This window comes from Equus asinus, chromosome 21 (assembly GCF_041296235.1).
Source record: "Equus asinus isolate D_3611 breed Donkey chromosome 21, EquAss-T2T_v2, whole genome shotgun sequence".
Classification (NCBI taxonomy): Eukaryota; Metazoa; Chordata; class Mammalia; order Perissodactyla; family Equidae; genus Equus; species Equus asinus.
The window spans coordinates 58,382,774-58,398,186 of NC_091810.1; the positions used below are offsets into that span (position 1 = coordinate 58,382,774).

The following is a 15,413-nucleotide window of genomic DNA, read 5'->3' on the forward strand; positions in this document are numbered from 1 at the left end:
GAAAAGGTTTGATGCATTCCTAGTCCTGGGGGGTAGTGGGGCTATTGCAGACAAGCATGTGAAGTGCCCATAGCAAGCTCTCGGTAAAGGTCTGACAGCCAGGATGCACTGGCTCACCCCCAGCCTCTTGGGCCCCAGGAAGCTTGCCCAGTGCATGACGGCCTGTGAAGACGATCCAGCCAGGAATGGTAAAGATTGGACATGGGGAAGGCCTGCTGGCTCTCTCACGCAAGCCCCACTACCTGTCTCGGGAGCTATGTTGATGTCCTCACCCCACTTTGCCTCCCACAGGTCTCATTGATCAGCCTGGTGGCCAACACCCTGGGCTTTGCTGAGATGGGCCCCATCAAGTCGCTGCGGACGTTGCGTGCGCTCCGACCCCTGCGAGCCTTGTCCCGCTTTGAGGGCATGAGGGTAAGAGGAGTAGCTGTCCCTTCCTGCAGGGGCAGCAGGAGGTGACTCCACTGAGGGGACCCCCGGTCTCAGCTTGCTGAGCAAGCGGCCCAGCCTGGAGCTGGGTCTGGGGCCCCCATGACTTGATAGGAACATGGTACAGCATCTGCTGGAGAGGCACAGGTGAGTTTGGAGGCACTGAGAGGCTGGAGAGCTATGAGAACCCTCCCCCAAGGCCTGTCATCTCCAGCCCCAGGGGCTCCATGAGGCCAGGAGAGTGGTGGATCAAAGAGAGGAAGTGAGGCGCTGGGTGCAGGTGTCTCAGCTGCAGCCCAGCCCCACTGGCCCCAGGCCCCTCTGATTCTGCTCTCCTGCAGGGCCTCGTCTCTGTGTGTGCCCAGCTCCGCGTGCCCTCCAGGCCACTTTCCTGTTGTCTGCGATGCAGGAGTGATAGTGAGGGCAAAGGGAGCAAGGAAGGAGCAAGCTATATTCTCACCGTCAGATACCAGTTTGCATTTGCTTAGGAAACTCTTCTTCACTATTTTCTAAGTGCAGAGCCCTATGCATTTTTCATGTCACCAAATTTTACCAAAGAATGTGCACATATAAAGCAAATTTAAAAGCCCACCAAGAAAAAACATTACTCATAATTATAGCAAGAAAACAAACGTGTGTGTGTTTGTGTGCGTGCATTTTTTATTTTTGTTTTTGCAAAATGTCCACAGTTCTCTTGTGTCTTCAGCAGCCCCCATTTGGTTGATGGCTGTGAACTTTGCCCGCACCCCCAACTCATGGAGAAACGAATCGCTCACTCCTCATAGAAAATCATTCACAAGTGAACAGTCTGACCCAAGTTAAATGTATCTTTGGGAGCAAGGCTATTTGATTCCAGAAGGACATGGGGGAGATGCTCATTGCCAGGAATGCCTCTGTCATGGCTTTCGGCTACAGAGCCAGCCAAGGGCAAACTTGAGAGTTGGGATTCCCACTTCGTTTCTGGGTTCATCGTGCTTGCCGGGGAACCAGGAACCCCTCTTGTTTGCCTGTGTCGGCATTACCCGTCCTGGCACCATGCCTACCACGCAGACTACACCAGCTTCACTTCCAGTCTGCATGGCAAACATGTTCCTGGCTCCTGGACACCTGGGGATTTGGTTCCTCAGTGGAGTAGAGCGCCCTATATGCCTTTGCCAAGGAAGCTTCTCCTGGGTGCTGTGAGTTTAGATGCAGAGCATGAGGCTGTGGCTCTGTGGGGTCGGAGAGCCACTCCCTGGGAGGGCAGAGGCACAGGGGGGCACCCACAGCACATGCTCTCCCAGCTCTGCTCTCACCACAGCGTTGAAGAACTGTCAGCACCCTCCAGACATACACATGAGGTCCCCTGGGCATACTTTAGGGGAAAAACGCTCATCCATCCTGGTAGCAGCAGCCCCAAAATAAACCAGAGACTTAGCTCAGAGAATGTGTCTCCAGAGGCATTCCCATCAGTTTCTGGCATACTCAAGCAGCAGAGACCCAGTTGAAAATTAAATTTGAATGTCATGCATTCAGGGCAGGCCCAAGAAGGGAAAGGCAGATGTTCTGGAGTTGTGTCAGACTTTAGGGTGCAAAGAAAAAGCTGTGTGTTCTCCCTGACTCCCCTCACTCCCCACCACGGCTTCCAGCCATGGGTTGCCCTTCTCTGGGGACAGGAAGTATTCTATACCCCTGCCCCCACAGGGACCTGCAGCCAGGGAGTTCAGCAGGTGGAGGGGGTTCTTACACAGGGCATATGCTCTGGGCACCCCCAAGAACTGAGCCTCTTCTCCGTCCACTTGAGGTTGTGGTCAATGCCCTGGTGGGCGCCATCCCGTCCATCATGAACGTCCTCCTCGTCTGCCTCATCTTCTGGCTCATCTTCAGCATCATGGGCGTGAACCTATTCGCAGGGAAGTTTGGGAGGTGCATCAACCAGACTGAGGGAGACCTGCCTTTGAACTACACCATCGTGAACAATAAGAGCGACTGTGAGTCTTTCAACGTGACTGGCGAATTGTACTGGACCAAGGTGAAAGTCAACTTTGACAACGTGGGGGCCGGGTACCTGGCCCTTCTGCAGGTGGTAAGTCCTGGAGAGGAGGGACTTGCTTCCTCCCATTGGCTCTCCAGCAACAGGCGCCTTCCCTCGTGGTGTGGGCAGGAGGGGGACAGTGAGGCCACTCTGAATCCTCACAACAGAGTCACACTGCCCAAAGGAGGCTAAGAATTTTCCAGACGCTTCTTGGCTGCTTGGGATGTCCCCAGATCTTCCGTTCTAGAGCTGATGCCACATTCTCCAGGATGCCTGGCATGGGGGTCAGCACTGTGGCAGAACCAGCTCCGCAGCCAGGAGTCAGGCTGACCTCCTCACGCTCTCAGTTTGGCAGTGTAATGACACAGGTTAAAAATGAACGACCATAGCCACCCAGAGACTGAACTAGTAGCAAATTGTGACTCTGGCCACCCCTCTTTTATAAAAGGTTGTGATACCTCCTGCGTTGTTTAAAAGAATATATTTACTTCCAACTCTGATGTGCAAGATGCGTGATCTTTAAACACACACAGCCCTACCTAGTCTTTTTAGAGTTTCCATTGATTTGTTAGCATGGTGGCTTCAGTGATTATAACACATGCCATAAAATTAACCAACAAATATCCCTGACAACAGAAATGCAAACAGAACCATAACGCACAAAGCTGCGGCTTGCTTTTCTTGCATTCCCAATCTTAAACCCAGGCGTCTGTCGCTAGTCCCCAAAGCAAAGGAAAACTCAGTGGACTCTTCCCTGAAAACTTAATGTTGATCCACTCCACTTCCACCTGCCCCTTAAATCCCAGTAGTAGCTTTCTCCAGAGACTTCCCTGAAATGCCTCGTGGAGAACAGGATTAGAGCCAAACCGAGAGAGCCTCCCATCCCTGTGACTGTCCCTCTGAATGTCAGAACTTGGAAGGAAAGGCCCCTTCGTAGGCTGAGAACCGCACAGTGGCTGGAAAGATTTCAGTCACGAATACCTCGTGACATTGGGGCTCCCCAGCAGTTTCCAAAGCACTTCCAGGCCTCTCTTTACAGGTGAGGGCCCCGTGGCACAGGGAGCTGAAGTAGCTTGCGCTCTCTGGAGCAGCTTCTGTTTCCCCATGTGCCCTGCCTGCCTCCTAAAACTCTCAGACATGGAAAGTTTGTGTGGACGAGCTTGTGCCCTGAAAGGAGGCTCGGGGCAGGATTGGATTTTGCCAAGGACACAAGTGGGACCCACTGGACAGTTGGTCTCACCACCAAGCATGACTCTCAGGCTCTTTCTGAGTCTTCACAGCAGCCCAGACGGGCAGACAGTGCAGCCAGCACCATCGCATTCCACCTCCCTCTCTCCTGCCTTGGTGTGGTGTGCTAGAGCCAGCTTGTGTGGGCTCACAAGAGCTGATTCTTACATTTTCAGATATTTTGCAAGCCATTATTAAAAATTAGATTTTATAAACTTAAAATTAACTAAATAATATTACAACAAAATCACAACTCATCATTCCCGTTTATTACTATCTGTGCTCTTGAGGTTGTTTACATTTTTTGTACCCATACAGTGGAAATACTGCAATGCCGTGCTCCGAGGCGTCTCTTCCCAACTCCGTGTTCAGTGATGACAAACTGGCCACCTAAAACCAGCCAGGGTGGGACTGTTTACTCAGAGAAGTTGGCAGACACAACAATCAGGGCTTTTTCTCTTCTGGAATGCCATTTGTTAGCTATTTACCAACACACCACTGGCCAAAGGACCCCCTTAAGTGCAGGGACTGTTGGAATTCTTCAGGGATTTCCTTTAAAAGGCCATGGAGCAGAAGCCACAAGGTTCTCTGAGGTGCATGACAGAGGGGACCAGGTCAGCCTGGGATCCACCTTAAGCCAGAACAGAGAGCTCAAACCCCACCTCTCTGGCTCTGACACCTGCTTATAGGATTCTCATCATTTTAGAATCTGAAATGAATGTGGATCTGAAGGGCAGACCTCATCAGTCTCTTGGCCGACATCAAGAAGCTTATTCCCCCACTGTGTGGCCTTCTTGGGGTATCTGCTCTGCTGGCTTCCCCTCCACCCCTTGCCCTGAACAAGAAGGCCTTTCCCTGACTCCCAGCTATTCGGACACGGCTGAAGGGGTGGGGTGGGCTGCTTGCTTCTTGTAGGAGGCTATTTCCTGGCCTCATCTGTGCAGACAGGAACCCTAAGGAGCTCCATAGGTGCCGAGTTAAATAATTTTCTTACTCCTGTCTTTTCTTTCCAGGCAACATTTAAAGGCTGGATGGACATTATGTATGCGGCTGTGGACTCCAGGGGGGTACGTTGCCTCACTGGTTTCTCCCACCAAGTCAAGCACCTGAGGCTCCCGGCTGCTGGGCCGCCAGGGAATCAGTGTCCACGTCTGAAAGCCCACCCCATAGGGGCCAGATCCCTTGTGTCAACCTGGAGTTGAGCCTCTCTGGAATGCCCAGGCCTGGCCCTGGGGCAAGACTGTGTGGTCTCCCAAGGAATCCCAAAATTCTCTAATATCTTTCAAATTAAATTCACTATAATTTACTTGAATCTTAAAGTCTTACACCAGGAGGATGGGGTGGAAGCAACAGAGACGCAAGTCAAGTTTCTTCTTTGTCCTTGTATGCCACCCAGTCACACTGACAGTTCATTGAAGATTGGGAGATGCCCAATATACTCAAACCTCCCAATGGCCCGGGGCAGAAGCCGTACAGTGACGCTATGCCAGCCCTGAGCCCAGCATGCCTCCTCTCCTCAACTGTCATCATGCACTCTTCTCAACTCCATTCCCACCCATCCCTGGCCCTGCTCTGTGCTCACAGACACACACCCCTGTGTTAGTGACCTTCCTCTGGACACACCCTCTCTCCCACAGAGTGGGCCCCCAGCCCGCCCCCCCCCATCCTGCCTGTGTGACGCCGCTGTCTGATTGCCCCCCGCAGTTTGAAGAGCAGCCCCAGTGGGAATACAACCTCTACATGTACATCTACTTCGTCATCTTCATCATCTTCGGGTCCTTCTTCACCCTGAACCTTTTCATCGGTGTCATCATTGACAACTTCAACCAGCAGAAGAAAAAGATACGTAGATCACAGCCTCCCCCTGGGCTGGCATGGCGTGGCAGGGTGCAGGGCACTGAGGAGTCATTCTGGCTCCTGGCCCCATTTTGTCTTCCTGTTGGGCATGGTCCTCTTCTCGCTCCTGCTGGAATAGAGTGGAGAGGGGTGTGTCCATGATGTCACATGCCTTGGCCTGTGAGAGTGTAACAAGGGGCCCCACACCTGCCCTAGTCTACCTGAGAGATGAGGCTCCTGAGAAGCAGGGGTGAGGATTGGGACTGTTGACCTAGTCCATGATCAGGGACAATGAGGGGGTCCTGTGTAGAGGCTAGGGTCTTCCCAGAGCTCCATCGGATGGGCCATGATTGGGTTGCAGGCAAACCAAGTGGGAAGAGAGAACCTCCAGCCTGGCTGAACTGGGCAGGAGAGAGCATGGTGCGTGTGGACTGGATTTGCAGGTCCCAAAGCCAGAAAGATCTCAAGGTGAATGGGGACAGGGACCCTGGTAAAGCAGATTTGAGGAGGAATCTCTGGTGCAGAATAGGGACATACTTTCCTCCACGGGGAGAGGAAGCGGCCAACCCTGGCACCCTCATCAAGGAGGCAAGATCCCTTGCCCCCCCTGCTGGAGCCCCTGAGAACCCTAAAATGAGGCTGGTGCCTGTCTCTCTGCACTTAGGGGGCCAGGACATCTTCATGACAGAGGAGCAGAAGAAGTACTACAACGCCATGAAGAAGCTGGGCTCCAAGAAGCCCCAGAAGCCCATCCCAAGGCCCCTGGTGAGCCAGGCTTGCTATTCACCAGGAGTGAGGAGGATTTTCTGGGGGTCCCTGGGATGTCCCCATGCCGCACAATCAGCTGTTGGGGCCTCTTCACAGTCTTAAGCCAAGCCTGGGGCCCTCAGCCAGTCCAGGGAAGGAGGGACCTCTGACACACAGTCTCAGTCTCATGGAGATAGTGAGGAAGGCAGGAGACAGCTGTGGCAACCGGGGGATATTCCCCTCAATCAGGAACCCATCTGCCTCTGAGTGAGCCCCCTCCTCCCCTGCAAGGGTGCAGGCTTTCCCCAGGAGAGCAGGGCAGTCTTCACAGCCCCTTTCCCCCTTCATAACCTCATCCTTGAACCCCCTGAGCAGTAGAGTCACCTGATGGGTGGGACCAGGAGGGGTGCTGGATTCTTTGCTAGGCTGATTCCCTTGGCCCCATCAAGCCGTTCTCCAAAAAAAATGTGTGTGTGTGTGTGTTTTCACTTATTTATAATCTTCTCTTTTCCCTAAAATAATCTGGAGTGGCGTACAATTGAAGACAAATATAAATATAGTTAGTGGAATAAATAAAATCAATTCCATAAAAGGGGTGGAGAACCTGAGGGCTGGTACAATTACTAGGATTAAACTTTAAATTTGGCCTTTAGCCTTCAGACAGTGGGAACAAAAAGAGAAGCACAATGTATGATGTGCTAACAAAACTGAGGGTAGGAGAAATCCCTTCCTGAAGATCCATCAGAGAAGGCCTCAGGGAAGAAGGAGCCTCAGGGCTGGGCCTCGAAGCCCAGGGAGGTTTAAGCAGGAAAGTCAGGCTGCTTCAGCCTCCTGACTTCTTCCTCTCACCATGACAGTCTAGCTGGTGTGTTGGCCACAGAGGGTGGAGTAGGAGGATTGGTGGTCTGAGCCGAGAGGCAGCAACAGGGGGTCTGCTAGCCTGTCTTAGGTCCCTACTGAGTCTATCCTTTACCCTTCCTTTCAGAACAAGTACCAGGGCTTCTTATTCGACATTGTAACCAAGCAGGCCTTCGATGTCACCATCATGTTTCTCATCTGCTTGAACATGGTGACCATGATGGTGGAGACAGATGACCAGAGCCCTGAGAAGGTCAACATCTTGGCCAAGATCAACCTGCTCTTTGTAGCCATCTTCACAGGCGAGTGTATCATCAAGATGACTGCCCTGCGCCACTACTACTTCACCAACAGCTGGAACATCTTCGACTTCGTGGTTGTCATCCTCTCCATCGTGGGTGGGTATGCAAGTCGGCTGAACAGAGAAGCCTTCTCCAGGCCAGGCCTCTCCTCCAGCCCTGGGTCCATACTTAATGCCAAGTACACTGGGCTCCTACATTCTTCTCTCTCTGCATTCCTCACTTGTCCTTCTGTCACACACGTGCATACACACACACAAATACATGCACACATACCCCTTCAGAGAGAACTTTGTGAGGGTCCACATAGGCCAAGGGGACCAACCTGGCCAAGACCCAGCACTCCTTCCTGGCTCTACCCTCTGTGGAATCCTAGAACAGAGCTCTCTGCTTGGAGAGCTTCAAGGATGAGCCTGGGAAAGGGAGTTGGGGCTGTGGGGGCTTCCCTGCCCTCCAAGGGAAAGCCTGCACCTTAGGTTGAAGGAGGAAGAGGCTCACTCAGGGTGAGCTGAGTCTCCAGGGTTGGGAGGCAGGTGGCCCTCCAGGGTAGAAGTTTTCCCTGGAGATGGAAAATTTTGAAGTCCAGCCACCGAGGGGTGTGCCAGGCTCCTTCAGACATCACCCACCTCATGCAATTCACATTATATAGTCAGCACAGAGACAGGGAGATGATACAACTAGAGAGGAGCAGAGATAGGATTCACGCCTAGTCTGTTTGGACAAATTGCCAGACTGGGTAACTTATAAACAAGAGAAATGTATTTCTCAGAGTTCTGGATGCTGGAATTTCAGGATTAAGGCACTAGCATGGTCATGTTTTCTGGTGAGGGTCCTTTTCCTCATTCATAGCCAGCACATTCTTGCTGTGTGCTCACAAAGTAGAAGGGGCTAGGGAGCTCTCTGGAGCCTCTGTTATAAGGCACTTATCCCATTCATGAGGGCTCCACCCTCACAACTTAAGTATCTCCCAAAGTTCCCACCTCCTAATACCATCATTTTTGGGGTTGGCATTTCAACCTATGAATTTGGGGGAGACACAGACATTCAGACCATAGCACACACCCATGCCTGTTTTACCTCAGAGCCCAAATTCTTTTTTTAATAACAGTTTTATTGAGATATAATTCACATATCATAAAATTCACCCTTTAAAGTATACAATTCAATAGTCTTTTGTATATTTACAGAGTTGTGCAACCATCACCACTATCTAATTTTAGAACCTTTCCTCACCCCCAAAAGAAACTCTGTACCCATTTAGCAGTCATTTTCCCTCTCCCCAGCCCCTGGAAACTATTAATCTAAAAATCTGAGGACTGCCCAACTGTTTTCCAAAGTGGCTGCAACATTTTACATTCCCATCATCAATATATGAGGGTTCCAATTACTCCACATCTTCGCCAACACTTGTTACTGTCTGTATTTTTATTATAGTCACCCTAGTGGGTGGGACGTGATCTCTCACTGAGGTTTTGGTTTGCATTTTCCTGATGACTAATGATGCTGAACATCTTTTCATGCGCTCATTGGTAATTTTCCTTGATATATAAGAAGAGAAATGTCTTGGAGAAATGTCTATTCAAGTCCTTTGCTCATTTTTTAATTGGCTTATTTATGTTTTTATTTTTGAGTTGTAAGAGTTCTTTATACAATACCAGTCCCTTCTCAGACATATGATTTGCAAATATTTTCTCCCATTCAGTGGGTTGTATTTTCACTTTCTTGGTTGTCTCTTGAAGCAGAAAGTTTTTAATTTTGATTAAATCTAATTTATCAGTATTTTTTTCTTTTGTCACTGATGCTCAGAGCCCAAACTCTTGACCCTGTCCCCATGGAACTCTGCCTTGGGGTGACTGTCATCTTTCCACATGTACATTCCCTGCCTTCACTGAACTCAGAGGAAAGTACAGGGGCTAAGGCAGGGGCTGCTGTGGCTTCAGTGATGGGAGATGGTTAGCAGCTGGAGGTAGGGTGAAGAAATGCTCTGGGAAGTCCCAGGCAGGGGTGAGGGCGAGAGTGTGCCCAGTGGCACTGGGGAGAGGCCTTAGAGAATGTAGGAGGTCAGCAGCAGAAATGGAGCCATTGAGGGACAGTCTGGGAGGCTTAGAAGGTGCGGCATATACCTCGGGGACACCTCCTGGTCCCGGTGCTTGGCCGTACCGGGGAGGCGTGGTTAACAGGTCAACTTGGAGCCAGAGTGTCTGAGCCAAATCCCAGCTTCTCACTGACTAGGTGGCAACTTGGGTAAGTTACCTCACTTCTCAGCTTCCTCTTCCGGAAAATGAGGATGATGGTATCAGCTTACCTCCTAGGGTGACTGGAAGGGCTTCATGGATGGATATAAAGTGCTCAGCCCTGTGCCTTGTTGACAGTAAACACTGGACTCCTGTCAGCCAGTGACATTGTTATTATATGAAGAGTCTGGAGAGGTCACTTGGGCCAATATGAGGCAAGTTTATTTCACTCTCTCTACCATAACATATATCCCTGCTCTTTAAAACTCCAAACCCAGGGTAGTTAAAGAGACCAAGGAGTGGGGAAGCCCTGGAAGCCAGCAGAGTCGGGAGAGTGATAGGAACCATCTCAGAGAGGCTGGGTTGTGACAGGTGTGGTGTGGTGTAGGGGAGCGCGCTGACTTCTGGGCTAGTGCTTCTTGCACTTCAGTGTGTATATGAATCATCTGGGCATGTTAAAATACAGTGGATCTCGGGGTGGAACTGAGATTCTGCATTTCTGATAAGCACCCAGGAGATCCCAAGGCTTCTGACCCTTGGACCATGTTTTGAGTAGTGAGGAGCTAAAATGCCCAAGTTCTGGTCCAAAGTAGGCCACCAAGATGCTGAGCAAATCCGCTCAGGCATCAGACCCATGATCTAGAAGATGGGCCTAGTACAGCTCTATTGTGCAAGTATTCTCAGAAGACTAAGGAACAAAGGGGCTGAGAAAGCACTTTGCAAAGGATGGGGGTACTGTGGTCCTCATTTTCTGGATCATAGATGTAGAAATGGAAACAGAGAGAGGGGAGAGGCAGGGACCTTTCATGCCCCTTGACCCAATCCTCCTGGAAGGACCTCCTCTCTTTGGCTCCTTACTGTACAGAGACCCCACCAGTGATGCTGGGCTAGAAGGAGGACAGAGATGCCTTTGGTGGCCACAGTCTCTGTTGTTTCCCACAGGCACTGTGCTCTCAGACATCATCCAGAAGTACTTCTTCTCCCCAACACTCTTCCGAGTCATCCGCCTGGCACGAATTGGCCGCATCCTCAGGCTGATCCGAGGGGCCAAGGGGATCCGCACGCTGCTCTTTGCCCTCATGATGTCCCTGCCTGCCCTCTTCAACATTGGCCTGCTGCTCTTCCTCGTCATGTTCATCTACTCCATCTTTGGCATGGCCAACTTTGCTTATGTCAAGTGGGAGGCTGGCATTGATGACATGTTCAACTTCCAGACCTTCGCCAACAGCATGCTCTGCCTCTTCCAGATCACCACATCGGCTGGCTGGGATGGTCTCCTCAGCCCCATCCTCAACACGGGACCCCCCTCTTGTGACCCCAATCTGCCCAACAGCAATGGCTCCCGGGGGAACTGTGGGAGCCCAGCCGTGGGCATCCTCTTCTTCACCACCTACATCATCATCTCCTTCCTCATCGTGGTCAACATGTACATTGCCATCATCCTGGAGAACTTCAGCGTGGCCACGGAAGAGAGTACCGAGCCCCTGAGTGAGGATGACTTTGACATGTTCTATGAGATCTGGGAGAAGTTTGACCCAGAGGCCACCCAGTTCATTGAGTATTCGGCCCTGTCCGACTTTGCTGATGCCCTGTCTGAGCCACTCCGTATCGCCAAGCCCAACCAGATAAGCCTCATCAATATGGACCTGCCCATGGTGAGCGGGGACCGTATCCATTGCATGGACATACTCTTTGCCTTCACCAAGAGGGTTCTGGGTGAGTCTGGGGAGATGGATGCTCTGAAGATCCAGATGGAGGAGAAGTTTATGGCGGCCAACCCATCCAAGATCTCCTATGAGCCCATCACCACCACACTGCGGCGCAAGCATGAGGAGGTGTCGGCCACAATCATCCAGCGGGCTTTCCGGAGGCACCTGCTGCAGCGCTCCATGAAGCATGCCTCCTTTCTCTTCCGCCAGCAGGCAGGCAGCAGCGGCCTCTCCGAAGAGGATGCCCCTGAGCAAGAGGGCCTCATTGCCTACATGATGAATGAGAACTTCTCCCGACGCCACGGCCCACCCTCCAGCTCCTCCATCTCCTCCTCGTCCTTCCCACCCTCCTATGACAGTGTGACCAGGGCCACCAGCGATAACCTCCAGGCAAGGGTGTCTGACTACAGCCGCAGTGAAGATCTTGCAGACTTCCCCCCCTCCCCAGACAGAGACCGTGAGTCTATTGTGTGAGCCTCACTCGGGCTGGCCAGGACGCCGAAAGGCAGGCTGTTGCATCGTGGCAAACCTGAACACTGCCACAAACCAGCTTCCGCTGGGTCTTCCTTGCTCTGGGCTTCGGGAGTGTGAGATGAGCCTCAGCCCCATGCAGCGACAAGGCAGAGTTCTGTGGCACCCATGTTGACAGCCAGAAGCAGTTGGCTGAGCCAACCGTTCAGGGTGGCCTTTCCCTGGAGTCCTCATACACACCAGTGGCCTGGTCTGGTCAGGCAATGCCCTGGGGCTCTGAAAAGCAACTCCATCCCAGCTGCTGAGGCAAAATATAAAACTGAGACTGTATATGTTGTGAATGGGCTTTCATAAATTTATTATATTTGATATTTTTTTACTTGAGCAAAGAACTGACGTTTCCAGGACGTCGGCAGCAATTCATGCTGCCTCTTCTTAACTCTGAAAAGAGTGTCTGTGGAGCTGCTGGAACTCTGTTCTCAAAGCAAAAGTGAAATCCATTGGCTCCCACAGGCCTTCACTGCCCAGGGGCAGAGTGGGGTTCCCCTGCCGCTTGGACTGAGGTGCCAGGAGAGCTGGACCCCTTCCCTCACACACACACACACACACGTGTGCACACACTCTCACACACACACAGGCCAGACACAGGCCACGTGTGGCCCAGGCTCCTCTCAGGCGAGTGTCAGGCAGCCACCTCTGCCCAGCCTAAGGGAGACAGTCCTTTCTTCCTGGCCCCCACGGGTGGGGTTCTTGTCAGCAGGGGCTCACTCTGGCCTTCCCTTGTCCCCAGAGTCCCGTTTTTCCTCTGTGTTTTAGGCCATACTTGGGTTGGTTCTACAAAATTAAAAAGCTTCCAGAAGAGAGTGACCTGGGTCCCAGGGCTGGTCCTAGGCACTGATGTTGCCTTTTCCTCCCAGGAGAGCTTGACCTTCTGTCAGAGTATTAACGTTAAACTGAAGGGCATGAGGGAGCCAGCCCCACTCACGGCCTGGCACCCAGCTTGTCCTCACTCCCAAACCTGGCAGGTCCTGTGCCACAGGCCGGGAAGAGAAGTCCTGTGGGGTTGGGGCTAAGAAGCTCGACAGGTCTCAGCCGCGGTGGCCCCCAGCCTATCTGAAGAAGGGACCCTGTCGTCATTGCCAGGGTTCTCTCTCTGGACATTTCTGCCTCTGACCGTGACAGGAAGGGGATTCCCATATGATCCCTAGCTCCTCTCCAGATGCAGTGTCATGGGAATGCGGAGGGCAGCTTGGGCCCTGTGCAGGGAAGGGGCCTCGGGACCACCTGGCCCGGTTCCTGTGCCCTGGGAGGCCCCCTTGGGAAAGGGAGTAATGTGGCCCTGGACCAGCCCCTCCAGCTCAGCCCAGGGTCCTAGTGATACCTTCATGCAGGACCTCCTGGGGCAGGGTCCAGGCTGTCCCATGGGTCTTGTGAGAAGGCCTTTTCAGGGAAAAATACTTTTTCTAGTCCAATTACCCCCAGGGCCTCTTCAGCTGCTGACAGTCCTATTTAGCATATGCAAATCTTTTAATGCATAGAACTGTCACCTGAAAGTGGCAGTGCTGGCTGGCGGAGCCTGAGCAGGCAGGGGCTCGGCTGCCCAATTCCAGCTCTCCAGCAAAGCCGCCCTCTACCAGGCGTCCACCTCACAGGGCAGCCCGGGAAGCTGGAAACTGGCTGCTCCTAACCTACCTCGCCGAGCTGTCAGAGGGCTGGACATTCGCGAGCTCGTGGCACTGCTAAGGGGGCATTGCTGGCCAGTAAAGTATTACATTTCTTCTTGTCACCCCGAGTTCCCTTGGTGACAACCCCAGACCCCAACCCACCACCCCCCAGTGATTTCTCTTCTCCTTGTTCCTTTTGAGTCCAGTGTGGGACGTGGTTTTAACTGTCCCAGCAACACTTCTCTGAGTGGAAATCTTATTTTTGTAGGTCTCTGTGCTTTGCTCTCAAGGCTTGGAGAGGTGCCCCCTCCCTGGCACTCAGCGCCCGCTGCACGGGCAGGAATGCGGCTTGGGAGGCAGGCCGGGCTGCCAGCCCAACTGGCCGGAAGGAGACTGTGGTTTTGTGTATGTGGAGAGCCCAGGAGCCTCGAGACAGGTGCCCAGGGCTGGCCGGTGGCTGCAGAACATGTGGCCAAGGGCAGAGATGAGTTAGAGCCGACTTCTTAGCTTTTAGCGTGGCTCGCTCTCTCTCTCTTTTTTTTTTTTCCCCAGAACTGTACAGTGACCAGCAGAAGGTAGGAAAAAGGAGGGAAGGACAAGCATCAAGTGCCAGCTGCTGTCTGAACTAATGGAGCACTTCTCACCAAACTTCGTGTATAAATAAGATACATATTTTTAAAACAAACCAATAAATGGCTTACATGAGCTGGCCTGGGCTCTGTTCTTGTGCCGAGATTTGACAAGGGTGGTGGCAGGCCCAAGGAGACTGTGAGGAGGCCTCACCCTGAGCAAACCTGGAGAACGACAATGCGGGAGCATGGGATGACATCCCAAGAACCACGCGGGACTTCCAGTTGTCTTCCCAGGACGACAGCCGGGAGTGTGGGCTGATCCAGGAAAAGTGGGTGTGGGCAGACCACTCTGTCCTCCACAAGAGGATACCCAGGCCCTGCCTTCCAGGACTCCCAGTCTGGGGCACTGCGGAGGGGAGGACCGCAATTTGGGGCTCACACAATGGGAAGGGTTTGGAAAGGTGGAAGCAGGAAGGGGCAACTGCCATGGAAAACAGCCAGGTGGTGGCACCTGTGTGTCAAGCCAGGCTTGGACCTGTGACCTGACACTGGCTGCCTAGCCCTCACCTTCCCTCACCCCTCAGTCCAGTACACCTCACTGCTGCCCCACCACCCCACCAAAAGTGCTCTGCTGGCCAGCAGGGGCTTCCTTCTGGCTGGATCCAGCAGAGCCTTCTTTGTCCTCGTCTTGCAGGTCCCCTCTATAGCATTTAACTCAGTGGACAACAGCCTCTTCTGGAAATCCTCTCTTCCTCAGCCTTCTGTGGTACCACCCTCTCCAGGGTTTCCTCCAGTCTCTGGGACCACCACCCTCGGGGGCACATCCTCCAGTGTCGGACTGAATGATCAAGCTCTTTAGGCCCAGGGCCCTCTCCCAGGAAGAGAGTGGGAAACACCCTCTCATACCCTGCCATGCTCTAAAGAAGAGTCTTGAGTCTTTATCTGGAGCCCAGGCCCTTGGGCCCCAGGCCAGCACATAGAGCTGCCTACTTGGGACATCTCGAAAGCTTTCAAGCCCAACCTGCCCAACACTGAGCTGATCTGTCATGCTCTCAAGCCTATTGGTGAAGGTACCCCCGCAGATGCCATCTTCAACCGCAGGCTTTCCTCACCCGTGTGCCCAGTCCACGCTCTGTTGATGCTACCTTCTCAGCATCTTTCAAGCCCCACCACTTGCTTCCATCTTGCTGCTGCTTCCTTGGTTGAGGCCAGCATCTTGCCTCATGGAAAGCACCAGGGCTAGCTCCTCACTGGCTTCCCTTCCTCTAACCTCATGCATTCCAAACTACTCGGCTACCTGAGTATTTCAACCCATGATCATTGCCTCCTGGATAAAACCTTTCAATGGCTTCC

General features: G+C 52.6%; 1 protein-coding gene across 3 annotated transcripts in view; it reads left to right on the top strand.

Moving 5' to 3' along the window:
• The window catches only part of SCN5A (sodium voltage-gated channel alpha subunit 5), a 99,379-nt gene extending 85,186 nt beyond the window's left edge, over positions 1–14,193 (top strand). For all 3 annotated transcript variants that reach the window (XM_070492266.1, XM_070492265.1, XM_070492267.1), the window contains exons 22-28: positions 292–414; positions 2,213–2,494; positions 4,684–4,737; positions 5,375–5,516; positions 6,171–6,271; positions 7,239–7,509; positions 10,587–14,193. In XM_070492266.1, the coding sequence (XP_070348367.1) occupies positions 292–414; positions 2,213–2,494; positions 4,684–4,737; positions 5,375–5,516; positions 6,171–6,271; positions 7,239–7,509; positions 10,587–11,827 (2,214 nt within the window). In that variant the 3' untranslated portion in view covers positions 11,828–14,193. The remainder of the gene's footprint in view (positions 1–291; positions 415–2,212; positions 2,495–4,683; positions 4,738–5,374; positions 5,517–6,170; positions 6,272–7,238; positions 7,510–10,586) is intronic.
• The last annotated feature ends 1,220 nt before the right edge of the window (positions 14,194–15,413 follow it).